This window comes from Lingula anatina, chromosome 1 (assembly GCF_051362555.1).
Source record: "Lingula anatina isolate TDL-2025a chromosome 1, LinAna3.0, whole genome shotgun sequence".
NCBI lineage: Eukaryota > Metazoa > Brachiopoda > Lingulata > Lingulida > Lingulidae > Lingula > Lingula anatina.
The window spans coordinates 63,593,336-63,616,960 of NC_141767.1; the positions used below are offsets into that span (position 1 = coordinate 63,593,336).

Below are 23,625 nucleotides of genomic sequence, written 5' to 3' on the forward strand. Positions count from 1 at the left end.
CTGAGTATACTTCAATAAAGGAATGAAGCAAAAGTTTGAATTATAAATCATTAAATGGCTTTGAAATTGCGCAAATTGGTATGGCCTGAATACTTTGAAATTTACCAACTTGGTGACGCCCCCGATATATATCCTAAACAAAATTTTAAAGCAACATTCCAACCTAAATATGTAGTTATTTAAGGGCTATAAAAGTTACTCTGTAAGAAAATGCTGTAATAATATGTTGCGTTCATTGTCGTCTGATAAACAAAACGAGATAATTTGCACTAAAAGTATCAAAATTCGATGTTGTATTTTTCGGGCCAATGCATTCAAAGTTTGATCGAGAAGCAATTGCTAGGGCACCCGTCTTGGAGGCATGAGGATGGAAAGATTTATAACTAGGCAATACAAGTGTCGATATAAAAATTTAACAGTAATTTACTATTCCCCAGAACCTTGGGAGATATTCAAAGAGCACATTTCTCTCTCTTTTTACGGTCTACTACTTTGGCCTGTCTTGGAGATAGTCGCTTCCTTTTCCCAAAAAGAGGCTACGTATATCCACACGTGCAAAATGGTATCTGGTAAAGTTAAAAGCCGAGTGAAACTAAAACAAACAAAGCGAAAGAAATGGAAGAAGGGACACAGCAGTGACAGTAACCCCGAAGGCAAGAGATTCAGAGAAGCTGCGAAAAACAGATTTTTCAATTATAATACAGGTAAAACTGTTTAAATTCCACCAACTTATGCTACATAGAATTCTTTATATTGATAAACACCCCCACGTGTAAGGTACAAAAATCAGATCATGGACTTTACATCTAACTACATCAAATAAATAAATAAATGGATAGTATCACAATTACATACTATTTCATAATCACACCGTATGTTCGGTACCGTTTGATCCACGAGTCACTTGCTCACGGTGAGTGGATCTCACCCAAACATCAGGGGTTATTAATAATAGCAAAATGATGCACAATAGCTATAATAATTAAATGGAAGTAATGACTGAACCTAAGATCAAATTTGAGTATTACCAGGAGCTATGAGCTGGGCTCTTCTTTCCATGCAATTTTAGACAAGTACCAGCACAAGAAGTAACTTTACTGCATGTATGTCCATTTCCCCAGATCCCGTTAGGGTTTTAAAAAGCTCATTGGTATCATTTATGGCTATGTTAACGAAGCTTTGGATGTTAGAAATAAAGGGGCATTGGAGGTCATCATATGCTGGACATCTAAAAAAGAATTAAGTGACATTCATCTTCTATCTCCATGAGATGACTGTATGATTTCTCCACTTATTTGAAAACAGCATTAATGCAGGGAAAGATATAGCCCTCACAGAGAGCATGGGAGAGCTGGGTAGCTCAGAGAACTGGTCAGGAGTAGTTTTGAAAGTTCTATCACAAAACTGATGTGATGACACAGCAAAGCTCCCTGTTCTGTATACAATGTACTTAGCAAAGATCAGCATGCACCTTGGTTTTCTCTGTTATAAAGTAAAAACTGCTCGGCGTTAGAAGTCTACTTGTCCTGATACCATGTCAAACATATCAATAGTATCCTATTTTCTAAATAAATTTTTATTTCAGGTCCCAGTACTTTAACTCTTGAGGCCTTGACAATACACAATGAGGGAGTGGATGAGGATGTTGACATTGATAAAGCAGGCAGTATTGGGAGTGGTTTGTCTGATGCTAAGACATTTCAGACATGGGCATCCAACCTGACTGAATGTACCAACAGTGCCTTCAGCTCTGTACATAGGTACTGGGCATCAAACTCTGCAATGCACAAAGAAGTGAGTACAGATTGTTGGTCTGTGTATAAATTTTATTTGACCATAGTTCTAAAATAAAAAAAAATGTTTGGAAAAGTACTTAAAGTTTATGCTTCAAATGTGCGATTATCTTTAGAATTATTAAATCAGTCACTAGGTGCAGTAGTGAAAGGAAAAAAATTACAGACCTTTGTTTTGACAAGTATAAACTGATTGTCCCAGACCTGACTTATTTTCACAATTTGATGTGAACCATTTGCAAAAAATAATGAAACATCCAAAGTAATTGTTTATATTATCTTTGCATTTTTTCCCTTGGGTATATTCTAGATTCTTGCAGTGCTTGCAGCTGTGACTGAAGTGATCAAAACTCAAGGGGGCAAGGAGACAGAGACGGAATATTTTGCTGCCCTTGTAAGATGATTATTCAGCTTGCTCAGTCTGGTATTCATTTTAGGAAGTTATTGATTGTTATGTTAGAAAATGCTCAAATAAATTCTGTACATTTTCCATAGTCTTAAAGAAATGCATTGAACATTTGTTAAGTTGATTGCAAAAAAATTGATATTGGGCAAAATTAAATCTATGTAGTATCAAATTCAAAAAAATTTAGGCAGGTGTGCGAGGGGGAAAAACATCATCTTTTATAATTATGTAATACGTATAGATTATGATCTTATATCCATGAATTTGAGGTTTGACAATATATGATATTGAATGAAAAAGTCATCACCAAATATTGACCTATTACATCATCAATGATCATTGATCAGTTGGAGAAAAAGAAACATTTCATTGACCCAGGTTACAGTGGATAGCAATATTTTTTTAAAATTTTTGATATACTCTTGTGGGACATTGATGTTTAGGTATTAAATGATATGATAAAGCAATTTCTCTTTTGATCAATATGATGTTTTGCAGACATCAGAAGAAATATTAAGACAAGACTTTAATTTTATAATAACATTTGTCAGAAAAAAAAATTAAATTAATCTTTTTCCTGTTTTGATAGATGACCAGTCTTGAAACAATTGACACAGAAGATTCTTTGGCTGCTGTGGCATATCTGTTGAGCCTGGTGATAAAACGGTAAGGTCTCTTTCATGACATATTTCAGATGGGGGGGGGGGGGGGGGGGGGGGGGGAGTGAAAATTTTCATCTGCAATTTATGAGGTAATGACCCTGCTGAGGTATTAGCTATTTCATTCTAAAGTAGCCAACTTTGTTGACTTTCTTATAGTCTTATTATTGCTTGTGTATCTTTAAGTAAAATGTGTTTCAGGGTTCCAGTTGCAGTCTTGAAAAGCAAGTTTTCTGACATTGCCAAAGTTTTTATGGGTCTGCTGGCAGATCACTCAGGATCAGATTCTACTTCTCTTCTAAAATCGGTAAACTGATTATTAGTTTCTAAAAATCATATATATTACCGTGTTTCACATTATTTTATATACTTTCATTTCAAATCATTTATGTGGATTGTATTTTTATTTTATTTTATTTTATTTTATTTTATTTTAATAGCTCATGTAGTATAATCTACAGCGTATTTTTGATTGAATTTAGTTCTTTCACTGTTAAGCATTCCAGTATCATTTTTTTACATCACTTTTCGTATTTCTTTTAGCTTCTGGTGTGTGTGTCCTCATTGTTACGCGTCCAAGACCAGGTGGTGTGGTCAGACTCGTCCACTCTGCAGGTCTACAGGGGATTGCTGTCCTTTACCACACATCACAAACCAAAGGTGAGAGCAAGTTGATATATGTGTGTGTGCACTTGATTTTGCTTGCCTGTTTCTGTTTAAGAGAGAAAGAGATAATGTTGCTTACTTTGGTTTGCCCGTATAGCAACGCATTTGTTCTGTAGTTCTCTATTCATTAAATAGAAATGCAAACCAAGCAACAAAGGTAACAGAAATAAAAAAAAAAATTACTAAGGGCATATTATTGATGGATAGAAGTGACTGTTTCTAGTGAAGTTGAAACAGGTATATTGATATATCTTCCTTACAATTGGAAGGTAAGAAAGGGGGGGATAAATTAAGGATCACATCTTTTTTTGAGTAATAAATTGAGAACATCGTGGATTTAAGATGAAAATATACACACGTGTTTGTAAAAGTACTGAAAAAAAATCACTGTTTTCCATCAGGTACGGAAAGCAGCCCACCATGCTGTGTGTTCCGTTTTAAAAGGTTCAAGCTTCATGACCCAAGGTGACCCCCCACCCAGCCACCCTGCAGCCAGTGCCACAGCCAAACACTGTATTCAGCACATAGAGGAGTGTGGGGGTATTGAACTGGAACTTCTTACTTGATTATTTATTTATTTATTTTTTCACAAAAAATGACCTTTATAAAAGTCATATATATGAAGCTTGGCAAAGTAATCTGAGGAATACAAGATGAATTTGTCAGTGATAGATATTAAGCTTCCATCAAACAGGTTATAAGTGCTCTGTTAAAAGAGTGAATTCTTTTCAAAATCTTAGATTTATTCTTATCAGAGTAAAGTCTGGATCTTAGATGATGCAGTATTTATGGTTGTTCCTGTGTAAGTAATTTAATGAAATTGTTTGATAGGAACTGGTGAGGCATCTGACACCCTTCACATTCTGGGATTGTTGAAAGACATTCTTCACGTCTTTCCTCACAACAGCTTGAAGTCCACCTGTGAGACAGTGCTGCGAGTGATGACACTCAGCAATGTGGTAGGTTGGAACAGTTCAGTGTGCTCAAAACAATACAGTCATCAGGGTGCTTAATTTTAGAGGGGGAGTGGGGGACTGTGTGTCAGGCTGGGCACGGAAAGATACATGTGAATTATTGCTGAATTTCAGAACAAAAAATTATTGCCAGTGGGGTCAGTCAGGACACTGATGATAGAATGCACTGGTATTGTTTAGTTTTATTCCCAGCACCCAGTGCCTTCAGCATTGTGCAGTGTCAGAAATGATACATTAGCTTGGTTTTATACCATATAAGATGTTCATAATGTGCCTTCAATTCCAGATGGTAACTTCTGTTGCAATGCAGGCTTTATATGGAATGTTCTGCAATCAACCGAAGTCATCTAGCTTACCTGCTGAACTCAATGCCCAGATTATAACGGTATGTATGGTAACACTTGTGTGGTCATTTAAGTTTTTCATTCAGGGAGATTGGTTTTGAAAAAGGATATTCACAAGATTAAGTTTTGTGAAAAATCAATTTTTGATTTAATTGACAAAGAATTTGCATACAGTGATTGAATTTTTAATCTTCCATATATTGTAAGTATTGTAAGTAAGTATAAGCTATTTAAATGGTAAATTTAAGAGCGGATTCTCAACGAATTAAGCCAGGCTTTACAAAGCCGGTGACCTAAAAATGGCGGACGTACATGAAAGAAAAATAGTCTCTCCGCCTCCCCACACGTCGTCCCTGCTGGGTACAGTAATTAAATCGCGTCTCCGTTCGCCATGCGGAAGCTACCTGAGAAATATTAAGTGCGCATGCTCATCAGTTAAACTCGTGGTGAAGAAAGCATGGCGGCTGATGGCGATCGAAGGAAAAAAGCTCTTCTGTTCTATTATCTTTGAAAACAGAGACGAAAAAGGAATAATTTGGCCCGTAGAGCAGCAATGAATCGACTATCTACGGAGATAATATCACCAGAGATATTCATGGAAATATTAATGTTCGGAGCCGAGATTTAATTACTGTACCCCGCAGGGACGACGTGTGGGGAGGCGTGTGAGAGGCGGAGAGACTATTAAAAGATTAGGCGGTTTTTCTTTCATGTACGTCCGCCATTTTTAGGTCACCGGCTTTGTAAAGCCTGGCTTAATTCGTTGAGAATCCGCTCTAAAGTGTAGATATTGTTTTACTTATTAAATCAGAAGTAACTGTAATTTATCTTATGTATAGGCATTGTATGATTTCCAACCTGGTGAAAATGATGTTCAGCCAATGAATGCTTGGTTGGCTGTAATGGAGAAAGCTCTTGTCAACTTGGCCAGGTAACTTTTGTTTATTAATTAAATTGGTTTTGAGCTGAGTTAGTTCTTCTTTTTTCAATAAGCAATTCTATGAATTAATGTAAAATTTAGAATGAGCATTTGTGATTTTAAATATTTATTGTTTTGATGTTGCCTGGAGTTTCTGTGATATGTTAACTTTACTAGTAAGTTTGTTGAAACATGATATATTATATTTAAAACTAACTGGTAATTGTTTCACACTGTGAGGGAATGCTTTATTTTAGGTTGAATGCTAATCTGTGTATCAGCCATCTTCCTCGTATATTTACTGCTGCCATGAGTTGTTTATTGTCTGAAAAATCACACATTGGGGTCACAGCAGTTGGAATTATGAAGGTAATGTAGAACTATTACAGTACCTTACTAATGTATTTTAATGAAATAACATTTGAGATTTAAGACAGAATATCATTTTAACAACATTAAAAAACTTTCATTGTAATCATTCATTGCCTTGTTGACCTGTTAACACTTAATATATATACTAAGTGAAGTATTATACCTTTTGATTTGACTTGAGACTAAGAGAGTTGTCTTTTCTCATTACATTGTATAGTATCTTTAAAATAAGGTAAGTTTTGGAGATTATTATAACATATTTGAAAGTTTATACTTAGATTTAAGGTGGTAAAAATTGTAGACTTTCCATTCCTCAAATAAATATTATCCGATGCTAAAATGATATTTGTCTATTCTGTTTTGTAGGTTTTACTGCAGGAAATAGTTGCCCCAAATTCTGACAGATTTGAAGTAATGTTGAAATCTGCTCCATCATCAAACTTAACCGAGAAATTGGTGAAAATCATTGAAGGTGGTTTGAGTTACCAGTATCATGCATCATGGAATCTTGTGCTCCAGGTGTTAGCCAAATTATTTGAGGTGGGCATATTTTGCTGTTTTATAAATACAGTTAAGTAATAATGTGAGTAAAAGTTTATAAGTGAATAATGTCTTGATGAGATTTTTGTTGGTTTTATATTTTCTTTGCTGTTTGAAATAAGGGATGATATTACTGCCAGGGTTTAAGCTGATAAAAATTTTAAAAAAATGTAGATGAAATCTACAGACCTTTAATGAATAAAAAAGTTTAATTGTGAAAAATTGTATGTTTTGATTTACAGGTGCTTGGGAAACAGTGTCACAGTGTTATGAGAAAGGTAAATTTAAAGACCTGCAAATTAGAGATAGTTAACATAATGGTCCACAGATGTACAACACAATATACCTATGTCATTGATGAGTAGCCATCCAACTTCTTCTTTGCTTCCATATCTTCTCCCAGTGTATGGCCTTGGGCCCTATTATTAATTACGTTCTTTAAATACCAATGGCAATTATTGCTGCATGTAAGATTCATCTATAATAAACTTCATGTAAATATTTGGACTTAACATTTCACTAAAGGTCATACTTGTCCCCAGTATTTTGGCATGTAAGTCTTTGTTTATATTCCAGTGCCTGTTGTCCCTTGCTGACTTGCGTGACAGTTACAAGTTTCCTCACAAAGCAGAACTAGACCACACAGTGGGGATGGCTGTGAGGACAATGGGCCCCAGGGTAGTACTGGAGGCCATCCCACTGCAGATCACTGGCGAGGAGTAAGAACTGTTTCAACCCTTTACTTCATTCTCTCTCTCTCTCTCTCTCACACACACACACACACACACACACACACACACACACACACACACACACACACACACTGTCTTTATATATAATTGTAGTTACATTACTCACAGTCATAAGCTATAAAAGGTGACTTTTGAAAACTGTTTGAAAATCAGATTTTGTAAATAGCTGTTAGTCATGTCATTTTGTGCACATGATTCTTTGATTTTAATTTTGTTACCCCATATTTTCTCAAATTTTTAGAGACGATTTGGATTTCCCAAGAAGTTGGCTTCTTCCATTACTAAGAGACAGTATAAGAGAGACAGAGCTTGGATTCTTTGCCAGCCATTTCCTCCCTCTTGCTGCCAAACTGAGGAATAAATGTAAGGAAGACATGATATGCCATAATCCTCCAGTACAAAAATGTGTTTATAAAACTCAGGACAATAGCACCAGAAAAAAAAAGTAATTTATGCAATATTTTAAGACTAAGGTACATTATTGTTCATATAATATTAAGTTTTTCCCCTTAATTTGTGTACATAAATTTGCTGTGAAGTTAATGTTTTCTTGATATCTGTTTTGTTTCATTCTAGCATTACAACATGCTCAGGAGAAGAGACAAGTAGAAAGTAAGACTTATGATGCACTACAGATGCAGATATGGTCTCTTCTACCTGGATTTTGTAACAACCCAATTGATCTTCCTCAGGTGAATATTTTAGTAACTTTTATGTAAATGTGAGAACTTTTCCTCTTCACTGATGTATATTAAGATATCAGTTTTTAGTTTTTCACATAATTGTGGCTGCCAAAGTGGGCACAGTGGCTTTTTTTTTTTACAGTGAAGTAAAATACAGCCCTTTTTGCTTAGGGTTGATTGAAAGGAATTGTCAGGAATATTATGATCAGTTCAGAGAACTTAGGTACTGATCAATCTTAAAATGGTAAGTGTTACTATAAAGCTGATTTCACCACCTTGAAGTAGGACATTTCTACAAACTAGATCCACTATCTATCATATATTATAATCTATTGTCTGTATGCCTTTCAGTCATTCAAGGGCATTGCCAAAGTTCTTGGTTCTGCCATCTCAGATAGACCTGATTTGAGGGGTGATGTAATGGCATCTTTACGTAAATTGATTCTGCAGAACCTGGATAATGGTAGGTTCATATCTGTGTTTGTTATTTAATTCTATGCATTTAAATTTGTGCCATGCTGCTCTCTATCAACTAAGTAAAAAAACTTGACTTTTGGTTAATGAAACATTTCTCTCTTTTTTGGAAGTAGTTTGACACCTTTTTACTTCATGTAATTTGCAGATGAGAACAGAGCAGAGCTTGCCAGGTTTTCTAAGAACTTCCTTCCAATCTTGTTTAACCTGTTCACTACTGCCCCAGAGAGTGAAAAGGACATGTCCAGATTGGCTGTACTAGAGACCATCAGGTGCTATATTCAAATAAGTGATGAACAGGTAAGGACTCACAGAATGATTATTCTTAGTTACATGGGTTACTGATTGGTAGTGTTAGAATGAGATACCATCTTAGAATCAAAATTTTGAAATATGCTGACAAGCGTGTCATTGATATCATTTCATTAAGTGCTTAAGTGCTTATTTTCAGTATGGCCTTTCTAATTTGAGAATTAAGAACTGCCATTAGCATTGAAAAGATAATGATAAGATCCATAAGTTGAATTGTATTGGAGAGACCATATTACTGATAAATAGCACAGGGTTTGTTATCAGAAGGTGTTATGAATTATTCAGAATACAATACTCCCATTTCCTGTGTAGTTAAATTCAGGTTTTGCATTTTAAATTATTGTTATTATAAGCAAATGTTACAGATAACAACAAGTATTGAAATTTTTGAGGATTTATAATATATTCATATCATACAGTGCCAGTTTGATTTTTCAAATTTTTTAAAATGAAATTTTCATTTTCATTTAGCTGGTTAACTCATTCTTTGATAAGTGTATGTCTAAGTTGGAAGATGAAGATGCCAAACCATTCTTAAGGTATGTGGTATAAGACAGATTGAGATTGATTTTGTACTATGGTGTATATATATATATATATATATATATATATATATACACACACAAACCCATTTAACTCCCTTCTGTAATTTTAATTTGGAAATCTTGTTACTGGTACTTAAAATACCATTACTACCATACCTGATTGTTTTTTTTAAAGTTTATGATAAAACCCTTTTTAAGGCACTCGTTACTTGATCTGGTGATTGGGATGGTACCATATGTAACAGAAGATAGGATTCAAAAGATGATGGCAGCTATGTCTTCTTGGATAGATGTGAGTGTTAACAGAGATATGAAAATCAAGAAAAAATATTTTTATTTGGTATTATCATATTTAATCTGATATTATTTTTTTTTATTAAAGAACAGTAATTAACTTAGGAAGATGGTCAAAAGGTAAAATGTTCTCTAATCCCTTTACAAAAATTATGTTGGCCAAATATGTCCCAGATATTAAAATAATCCTATATAAGTGTTCTTTTAATATGAGATATGGTGTAACATTTTTTTAATATTTGAAAGTAATTTAAAAAACCTATCACATGAAAAATGCATTTTATTATTTTTTATTGGTGTGATCATTTCAGAGTACAGACAAGACAGTGCAGAAAAAGTCCTACAGAATATTGGAGGAGGTTTGTGCTGGGAAGTCTGAGAACAGCAGAAATTTTGTCTTCAAAAATATCCCTGTTCTTCAAAAGATGCTGCTCAAATCCTTATCCAGTTCAAGTCCACCAGCTAAAGCTGTGAGTACTTTTCCTTGACTGTTTTGGATGGTATTTGATGTTATGTGGAAATATGAGCTATTCTGTTAACCAACCATGATAATTGGTCAGGGATATTGATTTGTATCATTTATTTTTTCTGCAGGAAGTGTGTAATTCTGTTAACCACAGATAGAAAGGAGAGACTTCACGTTAATTTTTACAGATGTCCGTTCATTTCTTTTTTTTGTAATATAAATTTATTTCCATTACAGCCAAGGTTACGCTGTTTGATCCACATATTGAAACAGTTACAAGAGAGTGAAGAAGACTTTATAATAGCGGTAGTGCCTGAGGTAATTTATAAGCAGTTTACACTTGAAACCTTGGCCTCTTGTCCAAAGATTATTTTATAGATGTTGTCCAGTTTCCTTATAAAGCATACAAACTCTTTATCCATAATGTGACGATTTCATTACAGTAAAAGCAGAATGATAAAATTTAATTAGCATAAAAAGTAATCATTCTATTTTATATATTTTTAAGATCTTTGAAAGTGTGAGTTTTTTGTAAATAAGTTTTTTTTTCTTTCTCTAGGCTATACTGTGTGTCAAGGAGGTAGCAACTAAGGCACGGGCAGCTGCTTTTGGCCTTCTGATAGAGATAGGGACAGCTCTACTTCGTTGGTCACAAGACAGATCAGAAAAAGGTGAAAAGTCAACCATAATACTTAAAATGATCACAAAGAAAATAATCAAAATACTTACCTCCTTTTTTCTCCTGAATTTTACATCTGGTATTTGATGATTGAATTTGCTCCCTCCTTTCCATACACATAAAATCTCATGATTTTGTATAACATATTTTGTAAATCAGCTGTGCACTCTCCATGAATTTAATTTGGTGACCCATTTGTAATCTTTTCAAACAAAGATATCACATGCGCATCTCTAGCTAATGAAGATGTCCTACTCATACTGTTATTGTTATTTTCTTTGTACAGATGTAGTTCACCAGTATCTCCAGTTGTTAATGGCAGGGCTTGCAGGGTCACCACACATGGTTAGTGCCACAGTGCTAGCCCTCAGCAGGACACTCTATCACTTCAGAGGTAATTTTTTTTTTGGTAATTATTTGATCAAGTTATTATTTTGTTTATATATTTTATTATCACTCTCAAGCTGTGTCTGTCAAAAATATCAAATCAAAGCAGCATTTTAAATGCTGGTTAGTTGGAATTGCTTATTGATGTTTTTAAATAGCAATAATAATGACTATTTTCAGGATTTTTGCTATTATCAATAATTTTACTCAGCTGACTGTAATGTCTTTTTATGCTATCTTGCAGACAAGGTTGGCAGTCAATCACTGGACATGCTAGTTGACCATGCCTGCCTATTACTGACCTCTAAGGCCAGAGAAGTTGTATTCTCAGCCTTAGGCTTTGTTAAAGCATTGCTAGCAGTATTTAAAGATGTTGAGTTGGCAGCTTATTTGAATAAACTGGTATGGTCTTACTTTTATTAAATGTTGATTAATGTGAAATGATTATTTATGATAAATGTTAAATGTTTTGTTGTAAGTGTTACTTATAGGTTTATGATAAGTCTTTGTACACTGCTAAAATATTTCCATACTATTTTTCAGACAATCTTGTATTGGTATTCAGGATGATTCATTTTAGGTTTTTCCTTTTTTTCAGGTTTCTAGTCTTGTAAGCATGAAAGAGGAAAATAGACACCATTTCCGATTTAAAGCTAAAGAAGTTTTTGCTAGACTCATTAAGAAATTTGGGTAAGATATTAATTGCATATTAATTGTGGTATGATAATGAAAATGTAATTAAATCCATTTTTATTAAATAAGCATGGATATTTGAATTAGCAGAAACGCACTGATGTCTTGAATGTTTTTTTAAACATCTGTGCTGTTTGGATGTGTATTATCTTTTTGTAGCTATGAGACTGTTCATGAGATGGTTCCAGTCAGCCATCACAAAATGTTGTTGAACATAAAGAAAACACAGGAGAGAGCTGCTAAAAATAAACATGCCAAAGGTGACCATGAGGAAGATGAGGATGATGATGGATTTAGAAATGCAGCAAAACCAGAAAAGTAATTTTTTTTTTTTTATCCTCATGTTGCAACTTGTCATTTTTTTCTGTCAGGTTACTATGTTCAAAAAAAAAAAAAAGGCCATGGGAGTTATTCATTTTTCTCTTCATGAATATAAGGACTGATTGCCCTAAATAAGATGAAAATATACAATGGATTGTCTTTAAACACAAGAGTTAGTATTTGATATTCATATGGATAAAAATCAAATATGAAATAAAAAATAAATGATAGGCTAGGGGAACAATACATTATTCTTCTCTGACAATCATTTATGTGTTTTCCTAGCATTGATGACTTGTTGCAAGACATTGACTCAGATTTGGAGGAAGAAAAGAAACCCAAGGCCAAGAAGATCAAAAGTCAAAAAGGAAATCAAACATGGCTTATGGAAGGGGGAGGGGATGAATTCATTGATTTCTTGGATCCAACTGTTTCCAAAAAAGTTTTAGGTATGACTTACTCTGTGTACTTACTTGGTATAAAAAGGGGTAAAGTAACATGCCCACTTTTCAACATAATTCAGAAAATTTAAACAAAACCTAAAGACAGCAAGTGCAGTATTATTTTCTTTATGTATTGCATACAAACTGTTTTGTTTTCAGCTACTAAACCAGAAATAGCATCAACAAGTAAAAAGCTTTCTAAAGAGGCAGGTTTTAAGATGGCAGCTGATGGTAGAATGATTATCACAGAGGAGGGTAATGAAGAGAAGACATCAAAAACGAAAGAAAAGAAAAGTAAGTGATTAATTAGTGTCATCCACTTTATTACTTTATTTTTACTGATAGTTTTGTCTTGCACTGTTGTCAATTCTTTATATTGGTATGCCCATTATGTGAATAGGGTCCCTTCATACATTATAATTATTGTCCGTATGACTTTTATTCCATTTTTTTAAAAGTATATTTGTATGAAGTGAAAGTAATATTAAGATGTCATTTATAATTTCAGCAGATAAAAGTACAGAGGAGGAAGCAATGGAGGATTTAGATGACTTACTTGATGCCATGGATGGATACAAAGGAAAGGTAGGTTAACTTACTTTGTTTTGAAAATTTTATAGTCTTTGGATTCTACCTAGATTTAATCTTCTGTTTACGTTTTGCGAACTGAGGCAATTTGTAACACCTGTTCTGTGAGGCTCAGACACATGCCTGGAAACATTTTGTGTTTTCATATGTGTTGCATAAAAGAAATATTTACATTTAATATTAATGTAATGTAAGTTGTGAATCCAATACAAAGATTGTTTCTTAACATTTTAGAAATCTGGTAAAAAGAGAAAATTTGAAGGAGTGGATGAAGATATGGATGAGGCACCAGCGAAGTACAAAGGTTGTTTTATTTTCCATTTTGTGTTGCAATTTTATTTCTAAGGTTAAAATTGGTTTAAAAGTTGAATTTATAGCTGGATAGCTATTTGATTAGATGAATTCAAATGGCTCCATAGTTTTCTTACAGTACTACACATACATTTTTCTACACATACATTTTTTTTACAGTATCAGGGTGTTCAAGGTATCGGTTAGTAAGACAGCCTGCATGGTTGTTTTTGACAACTTATATTTCATGTCTTTAAAGTATCTCAATCAATTTTTCATCTTCATTTAGCTGGAGGTTCAGGAATTCATCGTCCCTTAGATGGATCAAAGGCAGAGAAAAAAGGAGACTATGGCAGTGAATATAGATCAACAGTGAGATATTTTGCTAGTCATCTCTTTTTAATTTGCACATAAAAGGCTGGCTAAAATAGTTTTCTTTTTAAATATTCTGATTAACTTATCAGGATATGCATGACATATTTTAGATGTTAAGCAGTCAAACAATAATTAACTAAAACAAAAAAGTAAAAAAAAAAAATAATAAGTATGATTATAAAATGAAAAATTAATTCCTCTGTTTGTTGTATCATTTTAATTTTTAGAAGGGTGGAGGAGATGTGAAGAGGGTAGGCAAACCAGACCCCTATGCTTATGTTCCACTTGAAATGAAATTCTTAAACAAGAGGCAAGTTTTAATGCTAAATTTGTATTTAAAAATTATAAATAAAACCTTGTAAAACTTCCTTAATATGTATTGATTGAAAGTGTTTGATGTTGTCATTGTTCAATTTGGATTCAATAATAGGGATGACAACTGGGCAGGTCATATTTGATAGTATTTTTCAAGTTTCTTGAGAGAGGGAGGGGGAGAGTTCACTTCACTCCCTACATACTCTTGATTTTGACCATATGCAAAAGAAGCATGTGGATTGTGGGTTAACCAGGGTTCGCACGGGCCTTGAAAAGTGCTTGAATTTACACTTTGCCTTGGAAAGTCCTTGAATTTTATTTTTGCCTTGAAAAGTGCTTGACCCTGGCTTACTTTTACCAATAGATAAGGTGCAGTTTTTGTTCATTGAATTTGACTGATTTCACAGTTAAATATGATGCTCCTTTTTAAAGGTGTTATAATTTTTTTTTTTTTTTTTTTTGTAGGAAAAGCTCCAAAATGAAAGGTCGCTTCAAGAACCTAGTAAAAGGTGCCAAAAAAGGAGCAGCAATGGGGAGCAGAGCAAAGGGGAAGAAAAAGGGAAAATAATTCCTTAAGCATAAATAAACAAAAGTAATATACAGATGTATAATGTACAGATATTTAACTGAATGTGAGTTTCATTGCATCATTTTGAGCATTCACTTTTGTGCTCAGAATTTTCAGAGGAATGTTATTTTCATTATTGTTTTGTGAAATTTTTCTGTGTGGTAATTTTTTTTCCTGCAGTGCAGTGAAAACAGGTCTTCTCCTAACCTTGTGCAAATGAACAATAAGCTGCAGGTTATTTTGGGTCCTGACCACATGCTTGTTTTTTGAAAAAGGAAAAAAATGATGTGCAAAAATAATTCCAGAAAACTGGTAAATATTGTTTGCAAAAATTACCACTAAAGAAATTAAGTTCCTTGCTTCATTATAATGTGTACATCATACCTATAAAGTCAAACAATTCTGTTTTAACTTGTTGACATTGTTCTCATAAGACGTTTCCTTTTGGTAATTTTTTGGGGAAAAATGTTAATCAGTAAGGATTAGTGAAAGATAGAATACTTGAAACCATTTGTGTGTATGTGCTCTATAAAGGTTTTATGTACATGGGAAATTGAACTGGACAGACCAACACACTGTTAAGTGGCATTTTATGTAACCAACTTGTGAGAAAGCAATCAATATGTGAAATATGGTATATTGTTAAAGCAATAATAACTCTTCCTTTGAGATTCAAAAATCCGCATGAAATACATTGTGAACAACGCATGGAAATATATTCTATTGTATTTTACCACTGAAACGGCCGTTATTGTAGGAAAACTAAAATCTGTGCTTGTCAATAGGGCTTTCGATCCCTTTTTTTCCGGTCGACAAGTGCATTCGTTGCTAATGACGTAATGGTGTCACGCGGATTCTCGCGTTCATTCGAGACCAAAATAACATGGCGGGAAACCCTCAGACGTAAGTTGCGAGTTTTTGTACAGTGCGTCGGATAACGAAAAGCCCAGAATGGCACACATTGTGGATATAAATGCATTTTTTAACAAAAAGACGAATATATCTCATGAATCTTATATAGTGTTGTTGTTGTCTGCTTTTCCCGCGGTTTTAAGTAGGTCACCAGTGACTTTGCAGTATCAGAGAGAGCTCCGTCAGTTAAAATCTCTTAAGAGATTTTAACAAAAAACCGTACGTTTAGGAAAAAAACCCTGGATTAACTTTGAATGCAGGAATGGGGTCGTTGGCCATTGGTAAGTACGGGAAAATTGCCGTTTTTCCCAGGAAAATCCAATTTTTGGCCAAAACGAAGAGTTATTATGACTTTAAGTTAATATTCAAACTCTCCTGTACAAGAATGATACATAAATTAACAAGGGTACATGTGTTGTACATTTAAAGAGGCTGAAGTTAGATTTCATTATTTTAAAAAATCTAAAATTTAAGATACATTTCATTAGTCTTACTCTTAACTAGCTGCAGTCATGATAAATTGCATTTGGTGGTATTTTTTTCAAAACTTGAGTAATTCAAAAAACATTTTATGTAAGTCTTATACCACTTGGAATAACATTAAATAACCAATAAGCAAGTCTTTTGGTTGTAGATGATAAAATGATTGTGTGCACAATATATTAAAATGGTGCAAATGGTTTTACTTTACATAGTACTTTTTTCATAAAATTATACATTTCAAACAGCCAGCTATAATACTGTGAATCACTTGTACACAACTGGAAAAATATTTTAAATATGAACACCCAAGTAAAAAAGAGTAAATTAACAGTATTTAAAAATACAAAGACAAGTTACATGTGATTGTACCACTGTAGAATGTACAAAAAGTTGTCTTGAACCTCACCAGCTGACTTGGACATATTATTTGTATTAATGAACAAAATCTATAATATCAAGTTGGAAAGAAAAAATTGTGAAAATAAATGTTCAAATAAATGCATCACAAGACATATCTTGCAACTTACATGGAATTCTCAGATCTTATACATACATTTTCAACAAGAGTTTTAGCCTTAAATAAACCAAAATATGGTTTCTAATTTAATACCTCTGAATGAAAAATGTAATCAAAAACAATTGTGATCAAAAGTCCTTTTGCTATCACTAGTTGAATGCATGTAGCATTTCAGTCATTTTTACAGACCCCTCACTCAAAATACGTCTTCAATTCTACTGACAGGACCAAAAAATTTGGAAAGGAAATATGAGGCTCTTACAAATAGATAAGTTGATTTATAAGCAACATTTTTAAAGCTATGGTAGCTACATAATATTTGTTGTAAGATGACAACTTTGGTACCATTGCTGGTATGTGGGGTAACTGATGTAACTGCAATATTACATGCTCAATAGCAAAATAACTGTCCAAAATAGATGTTTGTTAACAAAATACAGTAATAACTCCATCTTTTCACTGGGGAAAATTGTACATTTTACAGATACTGTATTTTTTTAGTCAAAAATTCCTCAAATTCGAACATTCCTATAGACTGAAACAAACATTTAAAGAAGGCTACCTCATATTTCTATTCTGTACAAGAAAAGTACCACAAATGCTGCACAGAAGTTTATTTTAAATGATTGCAAAATTATATAATTGAAGACTGACTGTACTTCCACTTTGAAAAGATGGAGTCATATCGTACTTAAAGCTGTTCATATCCCTGTACCGAATCGGCCTGAAGATTCTGGTAGGAAAATGCTGGCTGATGATCTGTTGTGCCCGCTTGCTTCTTACGCCTATTGTAGATCACACAAGACACAGTAAATATTGTGAATACTGTTCCAATTACAACCAAGACGATTACTGCAGTAACAATCCAGCCCCCGTGAGATATCAGACTCAACAGTGAACCATTTTGTGATGTGTGGTTAGGTTTCCCTACCAGTGCCTTATCTAAATTACACTTTTCTGAGTCACAGCAACAAAACTTTGCCAGATGTCCATTGGTACTGTTTTTCTAGAGAAAATAGAATATAAAAAATTAATTTATAATATTACAGATTACACTGCATATTCCTTCCTAAAACATTTTCTGCTGCTGAAATATGAAACGGGGCTGTTTTATTAAATTTTTTCATGGGAATGCACTCACTTTAATATATAATGTTTCAGATATTCCTGTAATAGTGCACATAATATATGGAAGTTTGTTATGAGTAAACAGGGTTTTTTTTTGTGCAAAACTAAGTTTTCTGTCTCAAAAAGAAACCAGTGAAATAGTGCAGCCTGTACAATATTTGATTCTAATGCACATTTACTACCTACCTCTCTGCAGCCCTTAAATGTCACATTGGTTTTCTGATCCTTGCATATTTCCTGATTTTGACCAGCACATCCAAAAAAGTGACTTTGAAGTTTTCTATCACTATCCAGCATTGACACATTATAACATAAACTACTGGAACAGGCTGAAAAATAGTATTGCATGACACCGTCAAAAATAATTAAGACACTTGAGAAAGGTCCGTATGTGTACATAAAAATTAACTCTCACTAAACTCAAGAGGAGACTTTCTATGATTAAAGCATTGTGGATGCTGCTACAATAGGCTTATCTCTCTTTTTTTAAGTTACTTAATTTTTCTCTTAAATTATAAATATGAATTAAAGAGAAATATGAAAGTTTAAATGAAATAGGAAAGATTAACATGTATCAATCAAAGACTTTTTGGTTACAGTGCAACTATAACATATTAATTATAATATAGAAGTTAAAGATGGTAATTGAAAACGTGTGACCTAACTTTTTAAAGTGGAATTGAGATTTCCTTCATAGCATTGAAGAGAACTTGAAATGTCCAAGGCTGGCCTGAACATGTGGTTTCTTTTCATTTCTGCTGGCAGGTTGCACTGATTCTCATTACAGCAAAAAAGCATACCATCTTTTCCATCATATTTTGCCTGGAAAGTAACTTTTTTTTAAATCAAAATTGGGTAATCTTGTCTTATCTACAAATTACTGAAAGCATTTTTAAAAAATTGAAATGAAATAAAAATGCAATATTTGGATTAACTTCATAGAACAATATCCTGAGTACACTTTTCATGCATTTTATATATTAAACACTTTTTCTTCTAATATCTTTTCATCAGTTATGACATTTAGCATTCTCACCCTTCTCCAGTTCCCTATAATGTCTGGTTGGCAAGTTTCATTGTCTGCGCACCCATATGTTATCACAGTTTCATGATCAAAGTGAAGTGTTTGGTGGCTATTGTATGTGAACACAAGGCAAGAGGACCCTGGACATATTGTGGTGTTCAGTACATCATGAATTGGTAGGCCACTGGCAACAGTACAGTTTATTCCTGCAGATTCACTGTCAAAGCAAATATAAACATCAGTTCTAGGTACATGTACAAATGCCTAGGGCATAATATGGGTCAGTTAATAGTAAAATGACATTAGATGGATTTACTGTCTATCAAACTTGCCACTCCTCCCTAAAAATAGGATTCCACACATCACTAATATTGATGAAATTATTTTATTGATAACTTTTGTTTAAAATAATTAAGGGCATATGGGTAACAGGATACTCTACTATCAGTGCACTTCTCTTTCGTTTTAATTTAAAGGCCCTCTCCACAGGGTTTACCAACCAAAATGAAAAAGGGCAATTTTTCTCCTACCAATAAATCTTTGCCAGACCCCTCCCTGCACTTGGGGTGTATTCCCAGAGACTTAGATTGATCCAGGGATTAAAATTTAGATCAACCTAACTCCCTAGGGGTTCACACTAATTTGCAGTCAGCCGAGCGTGCACCATAGTTAATTACACCCTTACGGCTTTCAGTAGGCGGGACAGACGCTTAAGCCGGCTTAGCTGACAGTAATCTAGTGAGACTCCCCACAGGGATAGATCGATCTAAAAATCTATGGAAATGGGGTGTTGGATTCAATGCCTTATTCCATTTTAAATTCAATAAGTTACATTTAAATGGCTGGCAAGTCATTTAGAATGACCTTCATCATCATGTCTTCGTTTTCACACAAGGCAATGGCGTGGTGTTTTTTAACACAGCCCTGTACCATGTATAATACAGGCTGAGAAGATAATAATGACACTATTGGTAAGCTTCACATAAATCTTTATTTAATGGGGTTTATCATCTTTAAGGAATCAATTGGGAAATATATAAGAAGTTTTGAGGATGTAAATAAATGTAGGGAACTTTCAAATATGGGTCAGTTTTTTTAGAGAGAGTGGAGAGCTCTTTTAAGTTCTACCAAAATAAAATTATTTCATCAAATGTGAAATGCACAACTTTATGGTAGCACGAAAATTCATGCGTTAGCACTCCTATTGACGATTCTGATATATTAGCACAGACAGTACATATCAGAATCATCAACAGGACACCCTGAGCTTCAGAGATAACTTGACACTAACCTCTTCACTATTAGCCTATCTTCATCGTGTCAAGTTACCTCTGACGAAAATAGTTTGACCTAGTTTATATAAGCCAATCGAATCCATGTTTCAAAATTTTTCACCAAAGTTTGGTGAAAACGCTGATTGGTTGACCGTCAATCGGCAATCCTCGGCTGATTCCGCAAGCTCCATACTAACAACATAGTTATTGTCGAGTGCGGAGACATCCGAGTAGTTCCGAGTGCATAACCGTACACAAAGAAAGCATGGAGTATATCGGAATTGAAACCAGAGCAGTTTGATGCCCTGCATAATTATCTACTGAGGGATGATGTATTTTGCGTGCTGCCCACAGGTTACGGCAAGTCCCTGATATTCAGCCTTATCTTTGATTGGTCCGGATTTGAACAAAGCGCGCTTTGACTCGTTCGCGTTCATTGGCTAGATCGTTCAATGAGTCATTGAGTGCGGGCTTTAAATTTGATTGGCGGGCGGCGGAGGCAATCGAATGTGGTCAGAGGTAACTTGACACAATGAAGATAGGCTATAGTGAAGAGGTTAGTGTCAAGTTATCTCTGAAGCTCAGGGTGCAACAGGAGTGCTAACGCATGAATTTTCGTGCTAATCTTTATGGGTGTATAACCTATCTTTTAACTTTTTATGACATAAGTGACGTGTGAAGGTGAAAAGTAAGGAGAATATCAGCCAGTCTGACCCAGCAAAATTTCATTCAATAGCACTCTGTTCACATGGTCGATTAAATCAATGATTATCATTATTATACATGTAACGTACGTCGTCGTACTAAAAAGTGAACTCGGAAGCATTAATATAAACTTAGGACATTAGAAGTATCATTAGAGGTTACACACTATAATCACGCATGTTAAACTCAAAGTTCATTCTTACCTTGACTCAAGAAATACAATGAGAAACAGTACAACAAAATAGCGATATCCAGTCATTATCCAGCCTAGATTACTTGTATGATGTAGGTACTTCTAAACTACAAATAAAGCACTGAGGAGTGAGGCAGACTGTCTAGCCGATACTTCTCGTCTTCCTATCAGGCCTTGTTTCCAATACTATTTTTGGTTGGATAGAGATCTGGCCAAAACTTAATGCAGTACACATACCAAATGAAATATCTGCAAGAAGTGTACAGCATCTAAAAACACATTTTGACGCAGTTACATAGAATGGTGTCTGAAACTAACAAGTGGTGTTTATAGGTGGCGCTCTATCGCAAGACATGCAGGAATAGAACTACGAATAGGATAATAACTCTTCAGTGAATATCTAGAAAAAAAAAAAAAAAAAAACAGACTGTGGCCCAGGTATGGTATGAATACATTTGCAGGCTCTCTAGACTACAATATTTACACAATATATATGGATATAAGGCCTACATTTATATATGTTTACATATTGTAGTATGTTAAATTACACGTGTTAATGCAAATTATCAGAATTTTACAAGTAATTATATAAATAATAAAGGCTAGGGTGAATAAAACAAATTAATGATAAATGCTGGTTATAATAGTGATAGTCTAAACAATAAAACTTTTTCTGATAAAATGACCAAAAAATAATAATAATAATAATAATTTCAAGTATTAAATTCTCATTGAAGTGCTGTGCAAATAAGAATGTTTTCAAGGCTTTTTAAAAACCTCAACACACATCAAATGTGTGAGGGTAGTTCATTCCATAAAATGGGTACGGTGATGCAAGTGAAAATGCCCTGTGGCCGTAGGTTTCAGTGAATTTTTTTGTTGTCATTACTGGTACAGCAAAGAGAGGAGGTGGATCTGGTGGGCCTGGTGAGATTGGCTGAACTTGGATTTCCTCTACTATCGCCATATAATCTACCAGGGCGACAGATTGATTTTCCACAGATATGTCTCTAGATAAATAGACGGTCATTTTGGTCTAGCTGTTGCCCTGGTATCTCTAGGCTACTATCGCCATGCTTCTGCCTTTCCCAGTTTGAATGCCTTGTGCGTAAATCGTTTTAAGAAAAAAGAACTATTTACTAGAAGGTCTATTTACCAGAACATTAACATATACGTTAATCAAGTTTTTTTTTTTTTTTTTTTTTTTTTTTTTTTTTTTTTTTTTTTTTTTTTTTTTTAATAGAGTGCCTGCGTCGGAAGCCTCCTTGCATACCATTTATAATATCAAGTTGCACGAAGTATGTGTAGGCCTACATATTACAACACATATTCGATTGCGTGTAGGCCTACATTAACATAATGTAACGTGACAATAAGCCTAAAGTGTAATCTATCCTGGATTTTTACGCCAAATATAATTTTCCTAGGAAAAAAATTTCCCAAAATCTAGCCTTCACATTAACAATTGCTCGACCCGCTTCTGCTCTCAGATTAGATGGTTTATACCAAGAAATGGCCTCAGAACATTTTTTTTTTTTTTATTATGGAAAAAAAATAATAAGTAAATAAATAAACACAAATAGAGTATATATATATATGTTCCTTTCATACACGCACACATACCCACGTACGCACAACACTCATACTTGGTCACTGCTAATATGTATATTATCCTTGCATTACACAGTTGTGTTTACAAAAATAGACTAATTAGTTGTCTGTCCATTTCACTCAAATATAGTAACTTCATCTCTGCTGATTAACAAAACAAAATTAAATAAAATACTTAAACCCAAAAGATAAAGAAAGGGATGCTACTGCTATTCCCCTTCAACAAAAAGTGGTAACCATTGTGCCCATTGTTTAACAAAGTTGTCATATGTGCAAGATCCATGACGCAAAGCAATATTTTTTTCAACATGATACATAAATTTTATGTAACCCAAAAGACCTTGAAAGCTTGGGGTCTTTTTTTGTTTCAGGCACTTGTAAATATATAGTTTTCCAAACATAATAAGTAAATTAAAAATTTTACTTTCCGTTGTGCATTTTATTCCAAACAAGATTTTATAGTCATCGAGATCCAAATTGACATTAGTTTTTTCGAGTATATGGTCTTGAAACTTATTCCAAAGAGGACGCACACTATTACATTGTATAAACACATGAAGGAGATCTTCACGGTCTCTTTTACAAAAGCCACATATGTCATTATCCTGAATGCCAATCTTTTTCAAATAAGCACCCAAAGGGAGTATCCTATGTATTATTCTAAACTGAAGCCATTGTAACGTTGTATCTCGAGAAGTTCCAAAACAAGTCTCAAAAATTTCTTCCGTTTTTAAGCGAGCGTCCCCGTTATTGAATAGTTTTTGGTTCCATGTACAGACACCAGTGGGAATAATATTTTTCTTATTTAGGACATTATATACATATCTGTTTCCTTTTTCATTTAGCATAAGCCCCTTGAAATGAAACGGGTAGTAAGGGGTGACTGTAATAGCCACCTTTTCCTTATCAAATTGTCTTA

At 34.0% G+C, this 23,625-nt stretch overlaps 2 protein-coding genes across 3 annotated transcripts; one reads left to right on the top strand and one right to left on the bottom strand.

The window, feature by feature from the left end:
- Nucleotides 1–507: 507 nt before the first annotated feature.
- LOC106151225 (RRP12-like protein) lies at nucleotides 508–16,780 on the top strand. Of its 2 annotated transcripts, none has more exons than XM_013524354.2 (34): nucleotides 508–704; nucleotides 1,586–1,794; nucleotides 2,104–2,187; nucleotides 2,789–2,865; nucleotides 3,060–3,165; nucleotides 3,402–3,518; nucleotides 3,926–4,064; nucleotides 4,356–4,483; nucleotides 4,785–4,883; nucleotides 5,682–5,773; nucleotides 6,019–6,130; nucleotides 6,500–6,673; nucleotides 6,916–6,951; nucleotides 7,250–7,392; nucleotides 7,667–7,788; nucleotides 8,002–8,117; nucleotides 8,460–8,571; nucleotides 8,731–8,882; nucleotides 9,366–9,433; nucleotides 9,638–9,731; nucleotides 10,045–10,203; nucleotides 10,437–10,517; nucleotides 10,759–10,870; nucleotides 11,165–11,272; nucleotides 11,510–11,667; nucleotides 11,864–11,955; nucleotides 12,118–12,276; nucleotides 12,565–12,728; nucleotides 12,882–13,016; nucleotides 13,231–13,307; nucleotides 13,545–13,614; nucleotides 13,891–13,973; nucleotides 14,204–14,286; nucleotides 14,757–16,780. In XM_013524354.2, the coding sequence occupies exons 1-34, from the start codon at nucleotides 560–562 to the stop codon at nucleotides 14,857–14,859; spliced, it is 3,909 nt and encodes a 1,302-aa protein (XP_013379808.2). In that variant the 5' UTR covers nucleotides 508–559; the 3' UTR covers nucleotides 14,860–16,780. The 2 variants fall into 2 exon arrangements, with proteins under 2 accessions (XP_013379808.2, XP_013379809.2); XM_013524355.2 differs by having other exon boundaries at nucleotides 13,234–13,307.
- Nucleotides 16,434–21,433, bottom strand: LOC106151226 (uncharacterized). The gene is made up of 5 exons (XM_013524356.2): nucleotides 21,106–21,433; nucleotides 18,936–19,140; nucleotides 18,565–18,721; nucleotides 18,086–18,228; nucleotides 16,434–17,777 (listed from the first exon to the last, which is right to left on the bottom strand). Exons 1-5 carry the CDS (start codon nucleotides 21,159–21,161, stop codon nucleotides 17,463–17,465), a joined length of 876 nt encoding a protein of 291 aa, XP_013379810.1. The 5' UTR covers nucleotides 21,162–21,433; the 3' UTR covers nucleotides 16,434–17,462.
- Nucleotides 21,434–23,625: the final 2,192 nt, after the last annotated feature.

Bases quoted from the DNA above. Each gene is read 5' to 3' on its own strand.
- LOC106151225 (XM_013524354.2), top strand. From the start codon at position 560: ATGGTATCTGGTAAAGTTAAAAGCCGAGTGAAACTAAAACAAACAAAG. The intron at 9,434-9,637 runs GTATGTGGTATA...ACCCTTTTTAAG, and splicing joins GATGCCAAACCATTCTTAAG to GCACTCGTTACTTGATCTGG. The intron at 14,287-14,756 runs GCAAGTTTTAAT...TTTTTTTTGTAG, and splicing joins ATGAAATTCTTAAACAAGAG to GAAAAGCTCCAAAATGAAAG.
- LOC106151226 (XM_013524356.2), bottom strand. From the start codon at position 21,161: ATGACTGGATATCGCTATTTTGTTGTACTGTTTCTCATTGTATTTCTT. The intron at 19,141-21,105 runs GTAAGAATGAAC...TTGCTTTGACAG, and splicing joins ATTGTATTTCTTGAGTCAAG to TGAATCTGCAGGAATAAACT. The intron at 17,778-18,085 runs GTAGGTAGTAAA...TATTTTCTCTAG, and splicing joins CATTTAAGGGCTGCAGAGAG to AAAAACAGTACCAATGGACA.